The sequence below is a fragment of the Salvia hispanica genome, chromosome 4, assembly GCF_029641045.1.
Source record: "Salvia hispanica isolate PSC_SH4W2 chromosome 4, Shi_PSC_v1, whole genome shotgun sequence".
NCBI lineage: Eukaryota > Viridiplantae > Streptophyta > Magnoliopsida > Lamiales > Lamiaceae > Salvia > Salvia hispanica.
Window position 1 is genome coordinate 47,282,842 of NC_142695.1, and position 20,585 is coordinate 47,303,426.

The 20,585-nt window shown below is 32.6% G+C and overlaps 3 protein-coding genes and 1 long non-coding RNA gene across 11 annotated transcripts; 3 read left to right on the forward strand and 1 right to left on the reverse strand.

The window, feature by feature from the left end:
* The first annotated feature begins 4,001 nt into the window (after positions 1-4,001).
* LOC125192727 (malonyl-coenzyme A:anthocyanin 3-O-glucoside-6''-O-malonyltransferase-like) lies at positions 4,002-5,633 on the forward strand. Its single transcript, XM_048090357.2, has one exon. The coding sequence runs from the start codon at positions 4,091-4,093 to the stop codon at positions 5,399-5,401; it is 1,311 nt and encodes a 436-aa protein (XP_047946314.1). The 5' UTR covers positions 4,002-4,090; the 3' UTR covers positions 5,402-5,633.
* Positions 5,634-7,780: 2,147 nt separating this feature from the next.
* Positions 7,781-9,370, forward strand: LOC125193150 (uncharacterized). The gene is made up of 3 exons (XM_089070290.1): positions 7,781-7,939; positions 8,829-8,985; positions 9,069-9,370. The coding sequence occupies exons 2-3, from the start codon at positions 8,830-8,832 to the stop codon at positions 9,114-9,116; spliced, it is 204 nt and encodes a 67-aa protein (XP_088926416.1). The 5' UTR covers positions 7,781-7,939; position 8,829; the 3' UTR covers positions 9,117-9,370.
* Positions 9,371-12,063: 2,693 nt separating this feature from the next.
* Positions 12,064-20,168, reverse strand: LOC148929313 (uncharacterized). Of its 8 annotated transcripts, none has more exons than XR_016128833.1 (11): positions 19,849-20,168; positions 19,655-19,762; positions 18,921-19,572; positions 15,310-15,471; positions 14,999-15,074; positions 14,733-14,815; positions 14,473-14,581; positions 13,660-13,872; positions 13,443-13,577; positions 13,275-13,365; positions 12,064-12,243 (listed from the first exon to the last, which is right to left on the reverse strand). It is a non-coding gene; the product is annotated as an uncharacterized LOC148929313 (long non-coding RNA). The 8 variants fall into 8 exon arrangements; XR_016128831.1 differs by having other exon boundaries at positions 14,943-15,074; XR_016128827.1 differs by having other exon boundaries at positions 14,718-14,815; positions 14,943-15,074.
* On the forward strand, positions 17,216-17,889 carry LOC125192715 (uncharacterized). The gene is made up of 2 exons (XM_048090340.2): positions 17,216-17,491; positions 17,572-17,889. The coding sequence occupies exons 1-2, from the start codon at positions 17,261-17,263 to the stop codon at positions 17,797-17,799; spliced, it is 459 nt and encodes a 152-aa protein (XP_047946297.2). The 5' UTR covers positions 17,216-17,260; the 3' UTR covers positions 17,800-17,889.
* Positions 20,169-20,585: the final 417 nt, after the last annotated feature.

Below are 20,585 nucleotides of genomic sequence, written 5' to 3' on the forward strand. Positions count from 1 at the left end.
AATGTAGCTCGGCTAATAATGTAACACGCTGTAGTCTAATAATGTAGATTGTGCAGTCTAATAATGTAGCCTAGTTTATAATGTAACGCTTTTAGTGTAATAATGTATCTCGGGTATTATGATCACAACCATCTAATCTGAGGATCCAAGGGCTGAGATTTGCTTTGATGTTTGACAGAATTTGCCTTATGGACCATAGTGCGCCCCTATATATATATATATATATATATATATATCAAAGCTGATCTCTCTCGGAAATAGATTCTTTACTGTGCACAACACTGTTGTGCTATTTCCTACTCATACTGTAACAGCCCGCCCTCCTAGGGTACAATAAATGCGGCAACTGCTACCAAACGGACTCGAAGAAATGAACAAAGGCTAGGGTTTCATTTAAAGAGTGTTGACCAAAAGATTAGAAAGAACTATCAGAGTATTTAAAACAACAACTTCACCTAGAAACTTGAATAAGAAAAAGGAAGGTATAATATATATGGCGTTCAAGAATCTCCAGAGTATGACATAGTTTTCAAGATACAAACCACAAGATAGTCTAAGGCCTCTAAACCGAAAGGAGAGTGCAAAATATTCAAAATAAACATAAGTGTATCAAAAACTCAGCGGAAAGCGACCAAGAGAAAGAATAGCTCTGTATGAAGACACAACTACGCTTGAAGTTCAAAACAACCATCTTAATTAATTATCATGCTCAACACCCGCCACCGCTCGTCATCGTCCAACCTGCACATAAGGAAAACACATGCAGGGCTGAGTATTTTGAAATACTCAGTGAGCTCGTTGCCAAAACATTTTATAAGTTATGCCACCCTTACCATAGTGAACTCGAGTTTTTAAGCAGTTATAAGAGAATATCACGAGTATCACAAAATATATTTTCATAGATTGGCCAATCAAACATACTCCCCACTTTTCTCATCAAATTCCACAATCACAATCTTTCCATGGTGCGACGAAAGTGTGGCCACACTTTTCGCCCAAGAGATCGGCCGACTAGCAAGGACGGCTCCCGATCCCCTCGTGTACACAGCCTGGTAGGGTTTGCAGCCCATACTCAGACCCGAATTCGTTTAACATATCCATAGCCCTATAGCCCAATGGAGCAAACTCACAAAATAGGCATCAGGCACACAATATCACAATAAAACAAGCATATGCATGACATAACAGTTAAACCACCCTTATAACACCAATCAATACTTTTGACAAAATAAAAGAGAGTTTTAAGAGTAAAGCCCACCTCGACTGCTTAGATTTCAAGTAGTTTCGCTTTTCCGTTATCCGGCTTCACAACCAAAGTTTCACCTTTTAATCACATAGGCACATATCACAAATTAGGTTCAACACTACTCTTACTCATGCATGTCTCAAAACCTTTCCCTTTTCCCATCGATTTATCTTATCATTACTAATCAATCAAAATCATGTTTATCACACAAGTTCCATTCGCATCTCCAATCTAGATCTAACATCGACATATGTTACGCAAGGATATTTAGCCATCGAACACATACTACACCAACACAACACACACACACACGTCTCGCACACACACACACACGCACACGCACACACATGAAACATATTCCCATATCCCCTTTTATCTCACTTTCACTCAACCAAGATGCATGAGGGTTCAAGAAGACCGATTAATCGGTTAGAAAGAAGAAGGATTGAGTAGAATTAAGAAGATGGATATAAAAATACCTTAAGAGAAAAACGAATGGTAGAAGTTAAGTATTAGACTCGGTTCTTCAAAATTCTTGGATCAAACTTTAATTCTTCACAAAGGATGGAGGATTATTGGAGTAAAGTAGAAGAAAATTGAGAGAGTATGGAGAAGAAGAGGGGACGAAAAATGTGGGGGCTAGGGTTGGGGCTTCTCTTATTTATAGTGCTCAACAAGATCTTTAGGTAAATAGAATAGAATATTTGGTAAGATTTATTCTCCACAATTAAATAAAACAATATTATGGAGTAGGGGAGAAGAAATACCAAAAATAAGCTCTAAGGCATAAATCATGGGATTTTCGAAAATTTGGCTTCTTAATTAGCCAAGATTTTGTTTTGGTATATTTTACGGAGTAGAATAAAATATCACGAAGCAAAATAAAAATAAAAATCCTACCCCATTGGCATAGAAATAGGCGTGTAATATGTGCCTTAAATAAGGCATAGATTTTTGAATATTAACTAAAATAGGATATGGCAAGATCTCTTGAGGTATGGAAAGATTTGATAGAATATTTTAATTCTAGGTATGGAAGGAAATCAAATAAGGGATCCATAAAAACAAAATAAATTTTTCCTTCCCAAGAATAGGTGATTTTCGAAAATCACCTTAGAAATAATAGGGTGCGATTTTCTCATCAAGAAATAAGGAAATAATTAGGTTTTGGATTTAATTTGGATAAATATCCCAAGAATTAAATTAAATCCGGAAAAATAGAATTCCTTCTCCAAAAGTCCAAGGGTTCGAAAATCTCAATATTTAGATGGCTAGCATTTATGGAAATTTTCTCTAATATTCTCACTCACCCTTAAACAAATAAATTTCACCTCATAATTTAATAAATCACATGCCACATCACCTAATTAACAAGTTTGACTTTTCAAACTCCCCGGTCAAGGAAACTCATGCAATAAATTAATTTAGCAAATAATTCACATCTCCCACGTCATCAATAATAAATTTTAGGGCTCTAAAATTAGGGTTCGGAAATTCGGGATGTTACATATACAATTAAATAAAGAAAATGAAAATGGAAAAAGGATAAAATCAAGTGTATGTGCGTTTTATTCACAAAATGCTGTGTTTTGAACACAGCCCCCTGCTGTGCACAGCAGGGGATCCTTCCCGTCTCTCTCTCTCTTCAATCGCGGTAAGATGGTGTGCAACCACCGATCGCTTGGTCTCTCCAATCCTTTGATGTTTACTCCAATGAGGTTGTGCCAAATATCTAATTGGTTGATATTTATTTTTGAGAAAATTTATATATCTTTAATATATTATATTAAAAAATTATATATCGAAATTTATAATTTTTCATCCTCTATAAATAAACACATTTGCTAGAGTTTTGCATACAAAAAAATCTCATCTTTTCTCCGCATACAATACTTTCTTTGGTATAGTTTCTTATTTTGTAGTCACCTTTATTGTTTGTTTTTATAATTTTTAGTTTGTTATTTATTGTGCTTTATTATAATTTTTACTATGCAATAATAAATATTTTATATAATAATAATATTGTTGAAAAATAATATAAAAAATATACAATGGTATGGTTGAGTGGTCATTGATAAATCTTGAAAAAATGTATGATTGGGTTGGATGAATATTGATGATATGGAAGATGACATGGAGGATATAGAAATTACTTAAACATAAGAAAAAGTGATATGAGGCCATTCAATCTTTGGTCGACCATATGTGCAGTCAAGTACGACTTTAGTGACTTGGACAGACCCAATAAAATACACTTTAGGTTCGCGGCTAGCCTTAGCCCAAGCTGAGTTAACATAGGTGGTAAAGTCGGATGGAGTAGTTTGCTTGCCAAGTGTGTTCATGTGTTCATGCTAGCTAGTCACTCTGGTTTGAAATTTGATAAGTAGTGGAGTATTAATACTTCCATATAAATTATTTGAGCGCCAGCTAACAAGTGAAAAATGCGAAAACATCACTATACTATTATTATATGTTGTGGCCAAATAAAATGTTTTTTCCCTCGTAACAAATAGTATCGCTATATTAATATAATTTACGATTTATCATCGAAGGATGCATTATTTATTCTACTATACAAGCATAGATTCATTTGTGTCCGTATGTGGTATTGATTCACGAGTTTCAATTGGTCCCATAGTTCCCATCATACATTTTCCTTCACAAATTCATTACTCGACAAACTTTTATCTAAAGTCGTAACATAATCATTCGTATTTGAAATAAAACATGCATTATGCACACATAAAAATTACATACATATACTTATTCTTAAACCGTTGAATAAATAAGGAATTTCCCTACACCTCACCCCATTCTTCTCCCACTCCCTCAACCCCCCAATTCATGTCTTCCGGCGCCACCGTCACCGTTGTGGAGCGCTGCGCCATTTCCCCTCCGCCGCGCTCCACTCCTCCGGCCACTCTCCCACTCACCTTCTTCGACATTCCCTGGCTCTTCTTCTCCCCATCTCAGCCCATTTTCTTCTTCTCCTCCGCCTCCGCCGCCGCCGCTGTGCCAAAGCTCAAGCACTCTCTCTCTCTCGCCCTCACCCACTTCTTCCCCCTCGCCGGAAAATTGGCCCTCTCCGCCGAGCCCCGCCTCGAGTATAATGACACCGACTCCGTTCTCCTCATCGTAGCCGCGGCGCCCGACGGCGGCGCGTTCAAGAATCTCGCCGGAAACCACCGCCGGAGCTGCGGCGATTTCCGCCGCCTGGTGCCGGAAATGGGCGGCGGAGACGGACCGGTTTTGGCTGTTCAAATCACTGTCTTCCCCGAAATGGGAATCAGCATTGGATTCGCGCTGCGAAATGCGGCTGCGGATTGGAGAACGTTCAACAATTTCTTGAAAGAGTGGGCTTGGATCTGCAAAAATGGCGCCGGCGGGAGACACGTGGCGTCCCATGATAGGTCAGTGATCCTTGACACTAGTGGGCTGAGGTCGTTCTTCTTGACTGAGTTTTGGAAATTGAAAAATGAAATAAAAGAATCAAATTATTATAAAAGTAGTAATAATGATATTGTAAGAGCCACATTTGTATTGGGCCCCAAAGAAATGGGAGAGATCAAGAAATGGATCCTGACCCGGTCGGATCTCTTATTCGGGTCGACCCAGTTGCTTCTCTCGCCGTATGTGGTGGCATGCGCTTTTATATGGGTGTGCTGGATGAAGGCGCATTGGTGTACCGATGCGAGTGTGGTTCATTATTTCGGCTTTATCGCGGGCGGGTTGACCCGATTGCCATTCGCGGTGCCTAGTAATTATGCGGGTAATTGTGTGGGGTTCGGTCGGTCGGCAGCGAGGAGAGGGGAATTGGTGGGTGAAGACGGAGTTGTTCATGCTGCCAAGGCGATCGGGGATACGGTGAAGAAGTTGAATGTGGACATGTTGAGTGGGGCGAGAAATTGGATATCCGAGTGGGAGGAGTTGCGGGAGTCGGAGCTCCATATTACGGTGAGTGGATCGCCCAAATTGGACTTGTATGATCTGGATTTCGGGTGGGGAAGACCGGTCAAGCTTGAAGAAGTGTCGATTCATAATCATAATGCAATCTCTCTAAGTGAAAGTAGAGAGGTTATTGGGGGTATTGAAATTGGTGTCGCTTTGCCTCCACTTAAAATGGATGCTTTCACCACGTTGTTTAATAAGGTATGACATCTTTGTATAACTACTCAATCTCCATTCCATCACAAATAAACATGTGTATTAATTTACTAGTAATAAAGTCAAATTTGAGATACGTACACAATGTGAAAAAAATCAGATTTATGTGTGAGGACAGCTGCAATTAATCTTTGATATTCGATGCATGTGATTTCTTTTCTTTCTTGTACTACTATATCAATTATTTTATACTTTTCCAATCAAAAGGTCGGATGTTTTGTCATGTTTTAATTATTGTAATAATACAGTCACAGATGACGTAGTAACGTTACATAATGAAAATCTTTTGCCTGGTTGAATGATTTTGCAAGAGTAAGGCCATATTGACTGAAAACATTGGAAACATGTGCTATTAGCTGATTAACATGATAATCATGCTGTTATCAAGTGCTACATTACTTTATTGTTGACGTAATCAGATTTTAACTTTCAACGATTAGACACCCCATTAGTCAATCAAATATTGATCAATTAATCTACTAGTACTATAATTAAAGTGGTTTCAATTATTTATTTTATATATAAACTTTTATGATAAATTAAATTGACCTTTAGCACGTCGTCTAGTGCTGTACAATTTATAAGTGGATTCATGATGTTCCATTTCATATACACCATATCTTAATTTATCTTTTTATATCATAAGTTTTAATTGAAATTCGTGTGAGTGGGAGGGCCCTATTAATTAGCATATTCTCATTTTTAAAAGTGAAACGGACCCATTAAACATAATGATGTTATATTCGTTTTTAAATTTGGGATCCAATGTTGTACTCGTTGATTTTCGAAATTTAATAATTTTCATTGATATTCCGAGATACTAGTATGTTGAAAAATTAGTAAGTATACTTAATAAACTAAATGAACAAAAATACAAACAATTATATATATATTCCCGTGGCACTTTGTGAACCTGTTGCCTATTGATATATTTTGTCTTTTACTATTATCAGTATGTACATCATATATGTTTGGTATTTTATCATTGCAAGAAATATAATATAGATATAATTCAAGGAAGGAAGGGACCATTGGTATAATGATGAAAGCCCCATGGTAGGTTTTCTCCTTTATAACACATCTGAGTTATCACACATGTACATTTCAGCCAACCAATCTACATATATCAATAATTTTAATGCATTAATTTTCTGAATATCTTACATAATTTTAAAACCAGCACAATTGAAAATAATTTGCACGAATTAAAATTTTATTTCTAATTCACTCGTCGGTTGAATAAAGAAGAATATTAATTCCAGAAATAAGTTAATACTATATATAGTCCCTTTATTATTGGAGGGCCATAACGTTTTGAAAGAGACTTTAGCTGTATTGTACTGAATATTTGTACTATATCCCAATTCATCGGTGTTTTATATCGACAATTAATATATTTTTATTTCCAAGTTCAAGTAACACTGTTTATATAATTCATGTATATTCATGAACAGTCAAGAATTGTCATAGTCTCGCATTTGATAATAAAATGTTAATTAGTCATTTCTATCGAAATATAGGTTTTTATTTGAAACTTCTTTAAGATATGAACTTATGCTTCGTGTTACAAATTTACTACCTAATAACTATAATTTATGAGTATCTTAGATGATATCATTAATTATTGAATTTGGAGTTATGCCTAACTAAATCAGGATTTATATAAATAAAAACTAGAGTAATTAAGATAACTATCCGATAAAATATACAACAACATACTCAAAATTTAAGTCCCGATTACATTTTATATATTTTGAATCAAATTAGAACCAACATGCAAGTAGATAATTAATTTTCGACTTCCATGTAGGAATAACAGACTGTTTGGCCTAGTTTAGCATAGAGAATGCATAAAATATTTCAAGAGCTTTTATAATTCTGTAAGTTGTAAAAATGTCTGAATAATTAAACGTATAAACTGGAAAGAGAATTGTGAATTAGAGAAATAAAATAAAAGGTACATACAATTGAAGTATATAATTATTGAAAATAAATTATAATGGTACAATTATTGATGTACAAATTTCAGATTAGGAAAAGATAAATTGAACTGGTGACTTTACTAGTTGTTTAATCTTTTATATATAAGCTTATTTTGGTAAACAATTTTCAACAATTTATAGTAAGTTATTTAGGAGGTTGCAGTTTCAGTCAAACATCCAACTATTTTGTTTGTCTGGAATTCTGATACTGGCTAAATTACAAAAGTCTAAAGTAGTATATATTTTTAACCTATAAATAAATTTAATTATAAATAAAAAATTAGGCATTATTCGTGTGTTTGTCGTTAATTAAAAAAAATAAAATAGAAAAGATAATAAATAAACAAAATTAGAATTAATAATTTGTGTGGGTGGGCCGTTTCAGAAACTAAGCCCGAATAATACTCAGTGGATCCACCCTACCCGAAACCCATTTATGTAGAACAAATTCTCCTTTCTCAACCCTCATTTCACTTCAATCGATCTCGCTTACTCTCTACCATCATCCAATTTCGCCGTTTCTGATTTTCCAACATCTGCAATTCAGGTTCGGATCATTCTCTCTTTCGATTATTATTTGTTTTTTTTTTAATCCGTGAAGCGAATTCGTTTTCAGTTAGGGTTTGTTACTATTAATTTATGAGTTTTTTAGCTTCCCGAATCTGGATTTCTAAACTTTTAATATTACTCCTGATTGCTGATCTGTTATCTGCTGTGTTAATGGAACGGATCCTTCCCTCTAGAAATAGATCTTTTATTGTCGTCGTCATTTCCCAGATCGATCCTTCACTTGAGATGTTGAGTTTGATTTTGACCTGGAATATCCGTTTTTCGTTTCTTTTCTTTTCATTTTTGGTGATTTCTGTGTTTTGTGCTTTAGGCGAAATTGCGGAGACCTTGTTGGTTGTTTTGGTAATTTTGCCTAAATAGATGAACTTACACCCATTTCTGGTGTTGGACATGAACTAAAAAAATTGCTTTTAAAACTTACATTAACTTCCATGTTTGAAAAAAAAATGAGTGAAAATGTAGGTCTTTAATACATTCTCGTTATGTCATTGGTCTTCTTCAAGCATGAGTTCTTGAAAATTAGCACTTGTGTGGTTGTGATAATTGGTATCAATTGCAATGAATATTTTAGAATGCACTTTGCAACAAATTTTCTTGTTTTGCATATTCTTTGTGACTCAATTGAATCAAAGAGAGCATTTCATCTTTGTCTGCAGCTGAAAGCCTTTAGCATAAAGTTAATTTGGACATGTTAACTGATCATGCTACGGACTGTTTTCTTTCTGATTTAATATTTTGAGGTCGATTAATATGAGTATTGATCCTACACTATATTTGAAAATAGCCAAATTTTTTTGTGTGGTGTTCTGCAATGAAAAAGTTATTTCCCTGTACAGCCATTAGTTACATAGTGATGAATCATGCAGGATGTCTGAGGAACCATTTAGGCCGAGAGCAAAGCTCATTGAGAAGCAAAAACTTTTCCAGAGCATTCACAAATACATCCATTTGAAGCAGCCGATGGATAAGCTCACATCGGTTGCCATTCCTATGGCTTTGGCTGGCACCTCCTTGTTTCTTATTGTGAGTCCATCTCCCAGTGACTGTCTCTTCTCATTCCTTTATCATGCTTGTGTTTTAATGGGCAACTGTATCTGTGTTTTCAGGGAAGAGGGATCTATAACATGTCTCATGGGATCGGAAAGAAGGAATGAGGAAATACCTTCTTTTCAGTGAGGATCCTGATGGAAGTTCTTTTTTTTTTTTTATTTTTCTTTTTGCAAGTTTTTGGTCTAGAAACATTGTTCTTGATCACTGAGCTCTGCATTCCTCCATTCTAATAATTTCTGAATGCAGACCATTTGACTATTGAATGTACCTTCTTCTGCCATGGTGGATATCATTCCATTTCAGTTTTTGCTTGTTTTGACAGAGAGGATCGAAAGTTCAAGAATATTAAATTTCAGTACTCCATATAGCAAATTGTTCTTATTGTTTCAATAATTATCAGATCTCTCGTATTGCGGATTAATTATTAGTATGGCAAGTTGAAATGGCAAATCAATATCATTAAAGTGACAATTGTATGATAAAATATAACACACAGTCACACAGTGCCTCCCTCACCTAGGATGCAATATCTGAAACAAGAATTTTGAGTTTTAAAGCATTCTAAGATTTCCATCGCTCCGGGGAAAGGAGAAATCACTCCTCAAGACAGATTAAGGGCTTTGAGGCACTGAGAAAGGCCAAGGTTACTCAGCTGAGCTAATATAGATGACACATTCATAGAAGAGATGTAGGAGGGTTCTTCCGGTCCAATAAGGGATCGGCTTTGGAGTGTCTTGATCATACTCATTAGATTCGCAATTCATTAGCAGGAAAGAAGTAGTATTCTTTCTCATTAATTATCGTTATGCACTGTATTATGTCTTTCTTGATAATTGATAGTATTGTACTTGCCTTCCAACTCCATCCATCCCTTTCCTCCAAGAATCTAGAGTACTCAAATCTTCAGGGTGTGCTTTAAAGGTTGGGGGAGTATTTCTTGGTGGAACCCAACTTAGTTAACGAATGTGATTTTACGATACCGCTAGGTGTAACATCATCCAGCAATGAACCATGCTCACCTGATACACCAATAGTACCTTCTTCTAAAGTTTGTTCTTGATCCCCAAATGAAAATATACACATATTTTTAGCATCACAACCAACTCGAACAGAGTCGGATAGCAACGTTGATCTGAGACTCAATTATTACTGCTTTGTATGATAATGAGATGGGTGGGCTTCTTTCTTTGTTTGTGTGTGATAGAGTGCAAACGGCAGAATTGTTATGATACAGCGCTTGAGAGATCAACTATGTAAACAACACATGCCTCCCTCATCCATCTCTATTTTTCATACTTTTCAATAAAAATATATTCTAGGTGGATGATGAAATATATATAGTTGTATTTTTGGGTGGATGATGAAATATACTTGTATTTTCTGGAGTATATATTATCCAATATTTTTAGAAAAAGATTTAATTTCGTTTAATATAAATACTATTTTCAGAGATTTTTATTCTTTCTTTCATGGTTCTGACTTCTGACTTTAAAACTATTTTAGTTAATTCTGGCCATCATTTTTATAATTATTTCTAACGACTCCCTTTCTTTAATTTTTTATTTGCAAAATTTTACTATAAAATATTACTATATTATTTATAATTTTCTCTTAAACTAGTAATAAATAACTACTTGTAATCGATAAATTAATATAAAATATAAAACTATAATTCATCAAAGTAGTCCAACTTCATAAAATACTTTATTCAGATTAAACATCTAGATAAAGTAAAATAATCTATTAATAGATATGGGTAATTATATAATTAAAATGATGCAACGCCAATCAAATCGTCATAATTTTTCTGTTTATGTGAGATAGATTCACAGAATGTGTGGTGTCTATATAAAAATAATAGGAGTATATGTTAGTACTATGTTTTATTGATGATCAATAAAATTCGATGTTAAGATAAGCAATGGATGAGAGAAATAAAACAAATAATACTACTACTAAACATACTATCCCCCAAAAATTTCGCGAGCTTGTACACTTAAATTTTTTAGACTAGATAAATCAAAATGATTTAGAAACTTACTAATAAAGGTAAACTATTTTGTAATTGGAGATGTGTCACGACTCAGAGTGATTGATGGTCATAATAAGTCGTACAATACACATTTTAATTAGAGTGATAAGCTGACATTTGAAATCATACAGTTAGACTTACAATCAACTCCATCCAAAAATAATGACAGAAATTAAAAGTCGATTCTTCAACAGTTGCAGAAAATATTTGCCACTAGAAGTAATCGCCGGCCATAATTTGGAGATTAATTTAACTTAAAGTTGAGATATGTATAGCTTTTGCTAGTCAAATTAGCCTAATCGAAAGATATTTTTAAAGGAAATATTAACTAATTTTACAAATACTATAACAAAACTCGTTTTAACTCGATCACAGAAATAGGAGACCCGAAGGCGTTCAAAGGGAAAATACAATTATATCAATTGAATTTAGTCCCATGACTAGCGAAAGATATTTTTGGTTTCATTTCATTTAATATCGCTAAATTCGAAATATTATGAAAATAATGGAAGATTCGTACTTATCAAATACAGAGACGATTATAGTTAGTTTCTTACAAAAATATGCACCAAACGCTCTTCATGTTGGATGGTAATTGGTATAGGCATGATTGTGACACTCATTTTGGTATTCACATATTAATAGTATGTACAAATTTGATTTAGTTTTAAATCAATATCGACTTCATTCTTTCCATATAGAAAAATTGGCTTGCCTTGACTATTAGAAATTAATGCTATACGTCATTATTATCATTTGGTATGCATGCAAATTGCCGACTGCCAACGAAATTATTGGATATCAATACTAATGGGATGTATTTATTATTTGTATCCATTAAAATACATATATTTGCAGTAGATAAGTTTGAAATCTATTAATTAATATATAAAAATTAATATATAAAGTGCCAGTTTTTTTGACTGCCACCTGGCAGCATTTTGGCGGGAAAATGAAGTTTTTTTGCTTTTGTTTTTCATTTTTTTTGCGTTTTTATTTTGTCAATATTGTTGCTGTCATTGTGGGTTTCAATGCTGTATGTTTTTTGTTTATCATTTATTTAGCCTTTGTTTGATTGGTTTGTGCAGTTCACTTTATAGCATATGCCTATTTTATTACAGTTCCAAAATACAATGAGGTCACACTTTTTAAAGGTAATTCAGATATATATCTTCTGCAAAATCCAATGCTTCATTTTCCTACACAAGTATAAAGGATATATTAGTATTGCACATTTACAACATTAACAATTTAAGTGAAATAGCAATTACATAATGATTAGGATATACTGATATTCAACATAGATTAATACAATCTACTATTACTCACTTTGCAAGTATATAGTGAACTGCACGAACATGGAAGGGATTGAGAGAAATAGCATAGACATAAATCAACTGGATGTGCAATGCATATCTTCAATATAAGATTAACACAACTGATTAAAACTCACTTTGCAAAGATGCTCCTTTAGTTTAGCTTGATAAACTTAGTATGATATGCATATGTACAATAAATATATAAGTTCTATTGATTACTACTGATTTTGCAAGGCATAAGTTGAATCTGTGTACAATATGATGGATGATATAAATATAAAGTAAAATATAAATATTGGATCAGTTAATAATGTTCAGTGAAAGGCCTTTAAGAAAAATATGCAAAAAACGTTAAATCTATAATTTTATAAACACACATGTATATAGGTCATTTAAATTACTGGAAATATTTGGTAAAGCTCGACCCATTTAATTTCATAAAGTTCAGAATTATATAATTTCATATAAAGCCTATTTCTTCTATTATATTGCTAACTTAATCATATGTATATAGGTGACTCATTTAGTTGTGACACAAAAAATCCAATAATATAAATGAGCATTGATCACTCTGCAGAATAAGGAGAGAGAGAAAGTCCTAGAGAACTGGAAAGCCAAAATACACAAAGAGAGCACTGATAACATGGCAAGCGTGAGTGCCTAAACTGATGTTTAATATTGGAAGGGATTAATAGAATTATCCTCTGGACTAATAAATATATTTCATGTTTAATAGGGATTAATAGAATCTGTCTAGCCACTTGAATTTTTTTTGTTCCAATGGTGGTGATTAATACATGGATGTCAGGGCTATTGCATTTTATTAAAATCATATGATTGAAGAACCTATACATTCAATTAATTTTCAAAACTATTAGACTGCTTAAATGTGTATAAATTAATGAACTTACTTTTGTTTTGAGCCTTCATCTTCCTTATTGCACAAATTGGTGTATATTCTTAATGTCTTCAAGCATGTCTGTAATTATATGTTATGTTAACCTGCAAATCGAATTAATTGTTGATTAGTATGTAGTATAAATTATACTTCTTAAGTGTGTTTAAGTTAAATATATTACCTAAATTATATTAATTCTTCTTCTTCTTCTTCTTCTTCTTCTTCTTCTTCTTCTTCTTCTTCTTCTTCTTCTTCTTTCCATTTTGTAGATTGTAAGAAGTCAAAATTCTATCTTCATAGAATATATGAAGGAATCCTGCATTTCCATAAGAAATATGGATTAGTTTCTTAAAAGGTTTAAGAAATAAACATATTAGAATAGGTTTAAGCGTGCATACTCTTTGTTCTTTCTCTGTGTAATGATTGCATCCAATATTCTCTCTCTTTCTCCTTCACATTGAGACGTATTTGCAGATTAGGAGAGGTATTAGGCGTGCATCTTCTGCCTGCTTCGTTTCTATTGGTTGCAGCAGGATTTTCTCTCTCTTCATCCTTGAAAATTAGAGGCTGCACATCCCTGATTAGGGTTTTTTATTTATCTCTTGGTATACCTGGAAAAATAGGCTTGATATTAATAGGGAAACATCAACTACTACTCATTTATTACTCTGTCAGGAGGCCCAATTAGTTGGCCCTATATTTATTACAGCATGCATGAAAATCCACATTGATTGAATATATTTAGTAGTTTTTTAGTAGTTCCAAAAAATAGCATATTACTTTATATTAGCATATACTTGGATATCGATTTTTTTTCTTTTATTTTTGATTTTTTTTATTATCCTTTATTTTTGTTATCTGAAAGGTCTCACTCATGATTATGTCTGATTTCTTAATTTAATTGTTTTTATTCTGTTGTGTCTGCAAATAAACAGCAACAAACAACTATAAATACCCCATTCTACTTCAGTTTTATTCACTCTGCAATCTCTTCTTCCCCAGCTTAGAATACCATTCTACTTTTGGTATATGTCTTTCTTCCTTCTATGTAGTCTGTATAATTCTTCTACACCACTTCTATACTGCCTAATCTTAGTTTTAGTAGTTTTAACTAAATAATGATGTTCTCACTTTTGCTATTCTATTTTAGTTTACTTTTCTGCTTCAATCTTTATATGTAGCTGAAAATTTAGTAGTTTAGTACATCTCACCTTTGATATCTCCGTATCTTCTGTTGTTTCCATATTTATCTTTGTGTTTTAACCTTTTCCTGTTGATCATTACTCTTTTCCACTTTTATTATTGATAGATGATGAATATCTGCACAAAAGAAGAATAAACTTGTGTCCAAAAAATGGATGAATTCTGTGATAGATTCTGTTCTTTTATTAGAACTATATTTTAGACAATGCCAATACCTCAAATAAGATATTCATTTCAAGGAGAAGAAGTTTACCCTAGTTATTCTCACCTTTCATGTGTTATATCTTCTATCTGTTCTCTCTTTTCTTTTTTTTTCAACTTTGCTCTTCTCTTCCAATTTGATTTGCGCACCTGTAAAATAAGACAGAAGTCAGTGATTAGTTGTGCTTATTGTGCAGTCTATATTCGTTTCATGGAATATTTATATTGTCTACCTGATAGCAATTGAGATCAAAATTAGTGTGTATTTATATCTTACTGTATGGTCTGTTTTACTTCATCAGAATCAGTCTCCACTATGGCTCCCTATGTTACCTTGCTTCAGAATCTTCACACTGCCATTACTAACTCAATTGTTAAGTTCGTTGCGTTCGTGTCTTTGGAGGTGTTCCTGATGACAACAAGGACATCAATATAGAATCTGTTTTCCATGATACTAAGGTATATTAAAAATTTTATTGTATTCAATAGTATACTAATTTTTTATCTGCTATATCTTGATCTATCCTAATCTTATGTATATAGTATATAGTTCTATTTCTTCATTGTTTTTATGCAACTGTACAATACTACTTCCTTAGGCACACTCAATTGAATGCTACTTCAGCTAGAATAGAAAAACTGACCTATGTTTGTTTATTACTTCTGTTTCATTCTTCATCTTTGCACTCTTCCTATTCCACAGATTGTTTGCTGCACGGTTTAAGTTTGAAATTTGGCATTCAATGTCATCATTCTTGATCCTTTTTGGAATCGGCACTATTAGTGTTTATAATAGATCTTTAAGCCTGCAAAAGAAAAGACATAATTTATTGTATGTTAGGTTACTGATTTATATTTATATATCTAATATGTAATATCTTTCGTATTGATCTTTTTCTTCGATTTGATTTATTTCTATTTCTATTCACTAATATGTAAATTATTTTCTTATCAGGGGACATTCATTCAAGCCACATTTCCAAAGAACGTACTTCAAAATCTAGAACACAAACTTACTGAAGGAGGCATCTACTACATAAAAAACTTCTTTGTTAGGGATAACAACCTTAGAAACAAGGCTACTAATCATCCATATAGACTATGGATGAATTACAGGACTGAGATGTATGAAGTCAGAGATACTGAGTTTCCAGCCATGGTTTTTTCATTTAAACCATTTGGTGAAATAGCAAGCAGTGAGAATGCAGACCAGTCATCCTTTTTTGGTATAAATATTTTGAGATATTTTGTGGTGCAGATCTTATTTTTCAATTCTAAGTATACTGATCTGATCTTTTTCTTGGCAGACATTATTGGTGTCATTACTTCACCTGGAAGAGTTGTTAAGCAAAGTAGATATAGGTTGATTGAAGTGGAAATAAGTGATGAGCAGTATGTTTTCCTTCGTTTTTAAACATTTTGGTATCATCTATTGAGTTAACTGTGTAAATATTTGAAACTGACTTTGCTATATTTGTAACAGCCACAACAAAATATTGTGTACAATTTGGGACTCTAATGTGGAATCCTATTTGTCTCAATTGTCAAAGGCTGAAGGGACAGTTCCTATCATTATAGTACAGTTTTGTAAGCCTAATGTTTTCAGAGGTATGTTTCTATCTTATTGATGTTTATTAATGTTTAGTTAAATGTCTGTCATATATTGGTTTTAAGATTAATGTTTAGTTAAATGTTTGTCATGTATTGGTTTTAAGATTTCTTTATTATAAATTTAGGTGAGATTGGTGTATCCACTCATTATCAAGCTTCCAAAATTTTAATCAATGCTGATATAGATGAAGTGAAGGAGTTTCGAAGCAGGTATTGTATTTTTTTGGATAATTATTAGTGACTTAATTTTGTATGATATTAATAGATTTGATTTGATTTGATTTATACTATATAGGATTAAACATGATGATACATTCCTTGAAACTATTTCTGTTGGTCAACCTGGAATGATGGTTAATAGAGAGTTTGATGATCTTGATGTCAAGGCTCTTGGTGATGTTGTTTGTTTGGAGGTATATAATCATTTCTTAAAGCAGATTGTGTTTATTTTCCATATTGTCTTTTTGTTTAATGTTGTAGCAGTTTATTTCTGATTTTGGTCAGCAGGATGGATCTTATTGGGTTTTTGGAAAAGTTGAATCAATCGAACCTCATTTTGGAGAATGGTATTATTTAGCATGTAAGACATGTGTGAAGAAAGTCAGGATTTTGGATGACAAAAAGTTTAGGTGTGACTTTTGTATTAAGAATTTTGATGTAGCTGTGAAGAGGTACTAATCTGTTTCCTTTTTTTTTTCTTGGTGTGTTTTTGGTTTCTTTTCTTTTATTTTACAAGAAGTTATTAAATTGAATACCTTTTTCCTCTTATTTAGGTTTAGGTTTGTTGCGAACATTGTTGATGACTCAAGTAATGCATCCATTTTGCTTTGGGATAGAGAAGTTGTTCAACTAATTGGAAAAAAGGGTGAATGACTTGATAGGGAGTAATATGGAGGTAATCTGCCTGTTTAAATAAGAATTTATTATCAATAGTAGTTATATTTTCTATTTTAATGTGTGTTATTGTTGTTATAGCATTTTGCTATGGAGTATGTTCCTAAGAAGATTGAGGAGCTGCTTGTGGGTCAACAAGTGCTGTTTAAGATTCAAACTAGGAATAGCAAGGAATATTATCGCAGATATCCATACACGGTTAACAAAATCTGTAATATTCCAGAAGTGGTGGAGAAATTTGTTCCTCAGAACATTGCATCCCAAGTTTTCAATACTAATGTCAAGTTAGCTGATTTACTCTTCGGATCTGATATTGTTGAGGTATTTTTTAAGTAAATTAACTGAAATAAGTATGCATATGCATTAGGGCAACTATGTTTCTCATTTATGGATTTTTTTAGGTCTCTGGAAAAGGTTTTGTAACTCCTGATTTATCAGTTGTTACTAAACAGAAGGGGATTGAATGCTTTGCTGAAGGAAGTGTGAAAAGATGCCTGGCAGATGATTTTGATAGTTGTGATGATATCTGTTTTGAGAAGATAAAGAAGAAGACGAAGGAAGTGAATGTGATTGAAGATGAAGATGAAGCATCTGTCAGCTACACTCAAGATTTGTCTGGTGCTGATTAGAGTTGGGAAATTTTTAGAGTTTATCTGTTTTTTATTTCTTGCTTAAGTATTTTGAACATTTCTGAAATTTCACCTGTGTTTTTTGGGGGTTTTGTTGTTGCATTATGTTACATTAGGTAACACTGCTGGATTTTGGATGGGATCATTATCTGTTTTGGTATTAATACAATTCTAAGTTGGTTTTTATTTCTATTGATGGCTTTTGGTTGTCTTTTTTGAATTATTTATATTGCAGAAGTTTTATCTTTATTTTGGTCTCCATTACTTAGCATAATCATGGTAGGATTTATTTGAATCTTAAGTATGTTAAACAACAGAATGTTCAATGGAGGTTTATTGAGTAACTCATAGTCAAGTATCCATTTCTAATGAATAATGCAAAGATGATTTTCAAGAAACATCAAAGTGAAATAGCAAGTTAAAATTCCAAAGTTTAAAAACCAGAAGTTATTAATTCAAATCTAATAACAACATTCTTAATTATTAATCAGGATCCTATTCTTTCACTTTATTTGCAACATGTGTAGTATTCATTTACAAATCTGGTGTTATAGATATGAAAATCTGTTTGAATAGTTATATTTTTAAAAATCTAATTATCTGCATTCAAAATAGTCATCTATTACATCTAATTATCTGCAAAGAAAATAGTCATATCATTATCAACTAATTCTTAAAGCTATTTATCTCCTTTACTTAAGAGATGCATAATTTAATACAAAATATTGCTCTAAATTTAATACATTTCAGATGTGAAACTAATTGTGAACTATATATCAGGGTAGGCATATCTACATTTTTTTGTCATTCTTCTAAATACCTTAAATTTCTATTTATCTCACTAATGAAGTTCTTCAATTTACTTTTTAAGCATGCATATTCAGTAGGATTCAAGCCCAAAATGAATCTCAAACCCTAATTGTAAGGCAATTGAAAGGTCATGTTGGAATTTGTGTTGCTTTCCATTTGAACACCTTTTTAAGAACAAAATTTCTTTATATAAATGACACATCTGCTAATTGTCATTTACATGTGTATGCAATGAAGAAGTTGAAGGGTTCCACAATAATCAAGGGTTGCTCATATGAAGGTTTATCAAATGAAGCAGGTCAGTATTTTACCTCTGTTTGCATTACGAATCCACTGTAAATTCTTTTTTTTCCTTCTTCTTCTTGCATATAGCTTTGTCTTTCAAGTTTTCTCCTGCAATTAGAAAGTTTTAAGTGTTTTTTTAGAGTGTCAGTTGCAGTAAAGTATAAGATCCAATGACAGTAGTTATAGAATGTTTATTTCAATATAGTTCATAAATTCAGAAAAAACTGATTTTGTGCTTCTCTTTTTGAGCAATTTGTAAATGATCTTTTTCCTCTTTCAAAGTGGTGAATTCTCCCATTGTTTAGCAATGAAATTTCTATAGGAAAAGCATTTGATGTATGCAGTGAAAAATCATAACACTCTATAATTTGTAATAGACCTCTAGATTTTCACAGTTTCATAAATTTTAATAAATACTCTTATCTCCAAGTTTGTTGCATCAATTTGAAATCTCATAATGATATAATCATAAGTGTGTATTTCGTGCCCTTTTTAAGAAACAACTAAACATGTAAAAATTGAAATTTTTTGTGAAATAAACTTATTATGAAGGTACTTATCTTATCTGGCATCTTAAGTTGGGGCTTTTCGAATTTTTGTGTTGTTTTTGTCCAATGTTGTCGATCTTTTTGTTGAATCGTAGAAAGTGTTCCACCATTTCGTAAATTCTGGCCGATTCTGGAAAAGAGCCAAACAAAGGTCAAAATAGGTGTATTGATAGACATTTTTTAATACTAATTGAAATCTACCAGAGTTTTACCTTCAATTGAAACCGATTTTGATGTAATTGAAATATTTGTGGTCTCTTTTTTCAATTCCTTCGGTCTATGCTTTGAATCATCGAAAGCCATCCATTTCTTCTCCGATTCTGAAAAAAAAATCAATGAATAAAGTCAGAATATAACTAATCTTCGACTTTTTTGATAGATTAGTAAAATTAATTTAGCAATATACCTGTAATAGAAACCGATTTTGATCTGATTTATTAGCTAGACAATGGCGTTTTGCTGAGGTCTACTGTTTGACGCCCCTCTCCGTCGTCTCCGTTTAACCGATGATGGAGGCAGCATTTAGCAGTCGAACTAGAAATTTTCGTTGGTTTTTTTCAGTGTCGAATTTGTAGGGTTTGGGGTTGTTTTGGTAGTATTGTAGTTGCAAATGAGTTGTAAGGTGTAGTGGTGTTCGATGCGGCTGCGATTCCGAGCAGAAGACGCCGTTTTCCGGTGGAGGAAATGAGCGTTTAGCTAGGGTTTTCTACAAAATATGCCGCCGACATTAAATAATTGGAAAATGCCTTATATAGGTTGTATAAAGTATTGTTTTGTTTCTTAAGCGTGTTAATTAAAATTAATCTATAGTCTAATTAAATCAATTAATTCACCACTAATCTTCCGTATAATTTTTGACATACGAATTGGGCTTGGAATTTTTAATGAATGGGCCTAATTTATAAATCTGTTTGGGCTTATATATTTTTTCTATTTGGGTATGCTTTTTAATGTGTTGGGCCATGTAATTGTGTATTACTCTTTTGTAATTTTTATTTAATAATTTTGTTTAATATTTATATATAAACATTAAAAATATTTTTGTATTATATTTTTTTAATTTTTTATTTATTAGTTTATAGGTTAATTATAACGTTTGTTGTATTTACTTTGTTCATAATTTCATGTAACTATTAATATCAT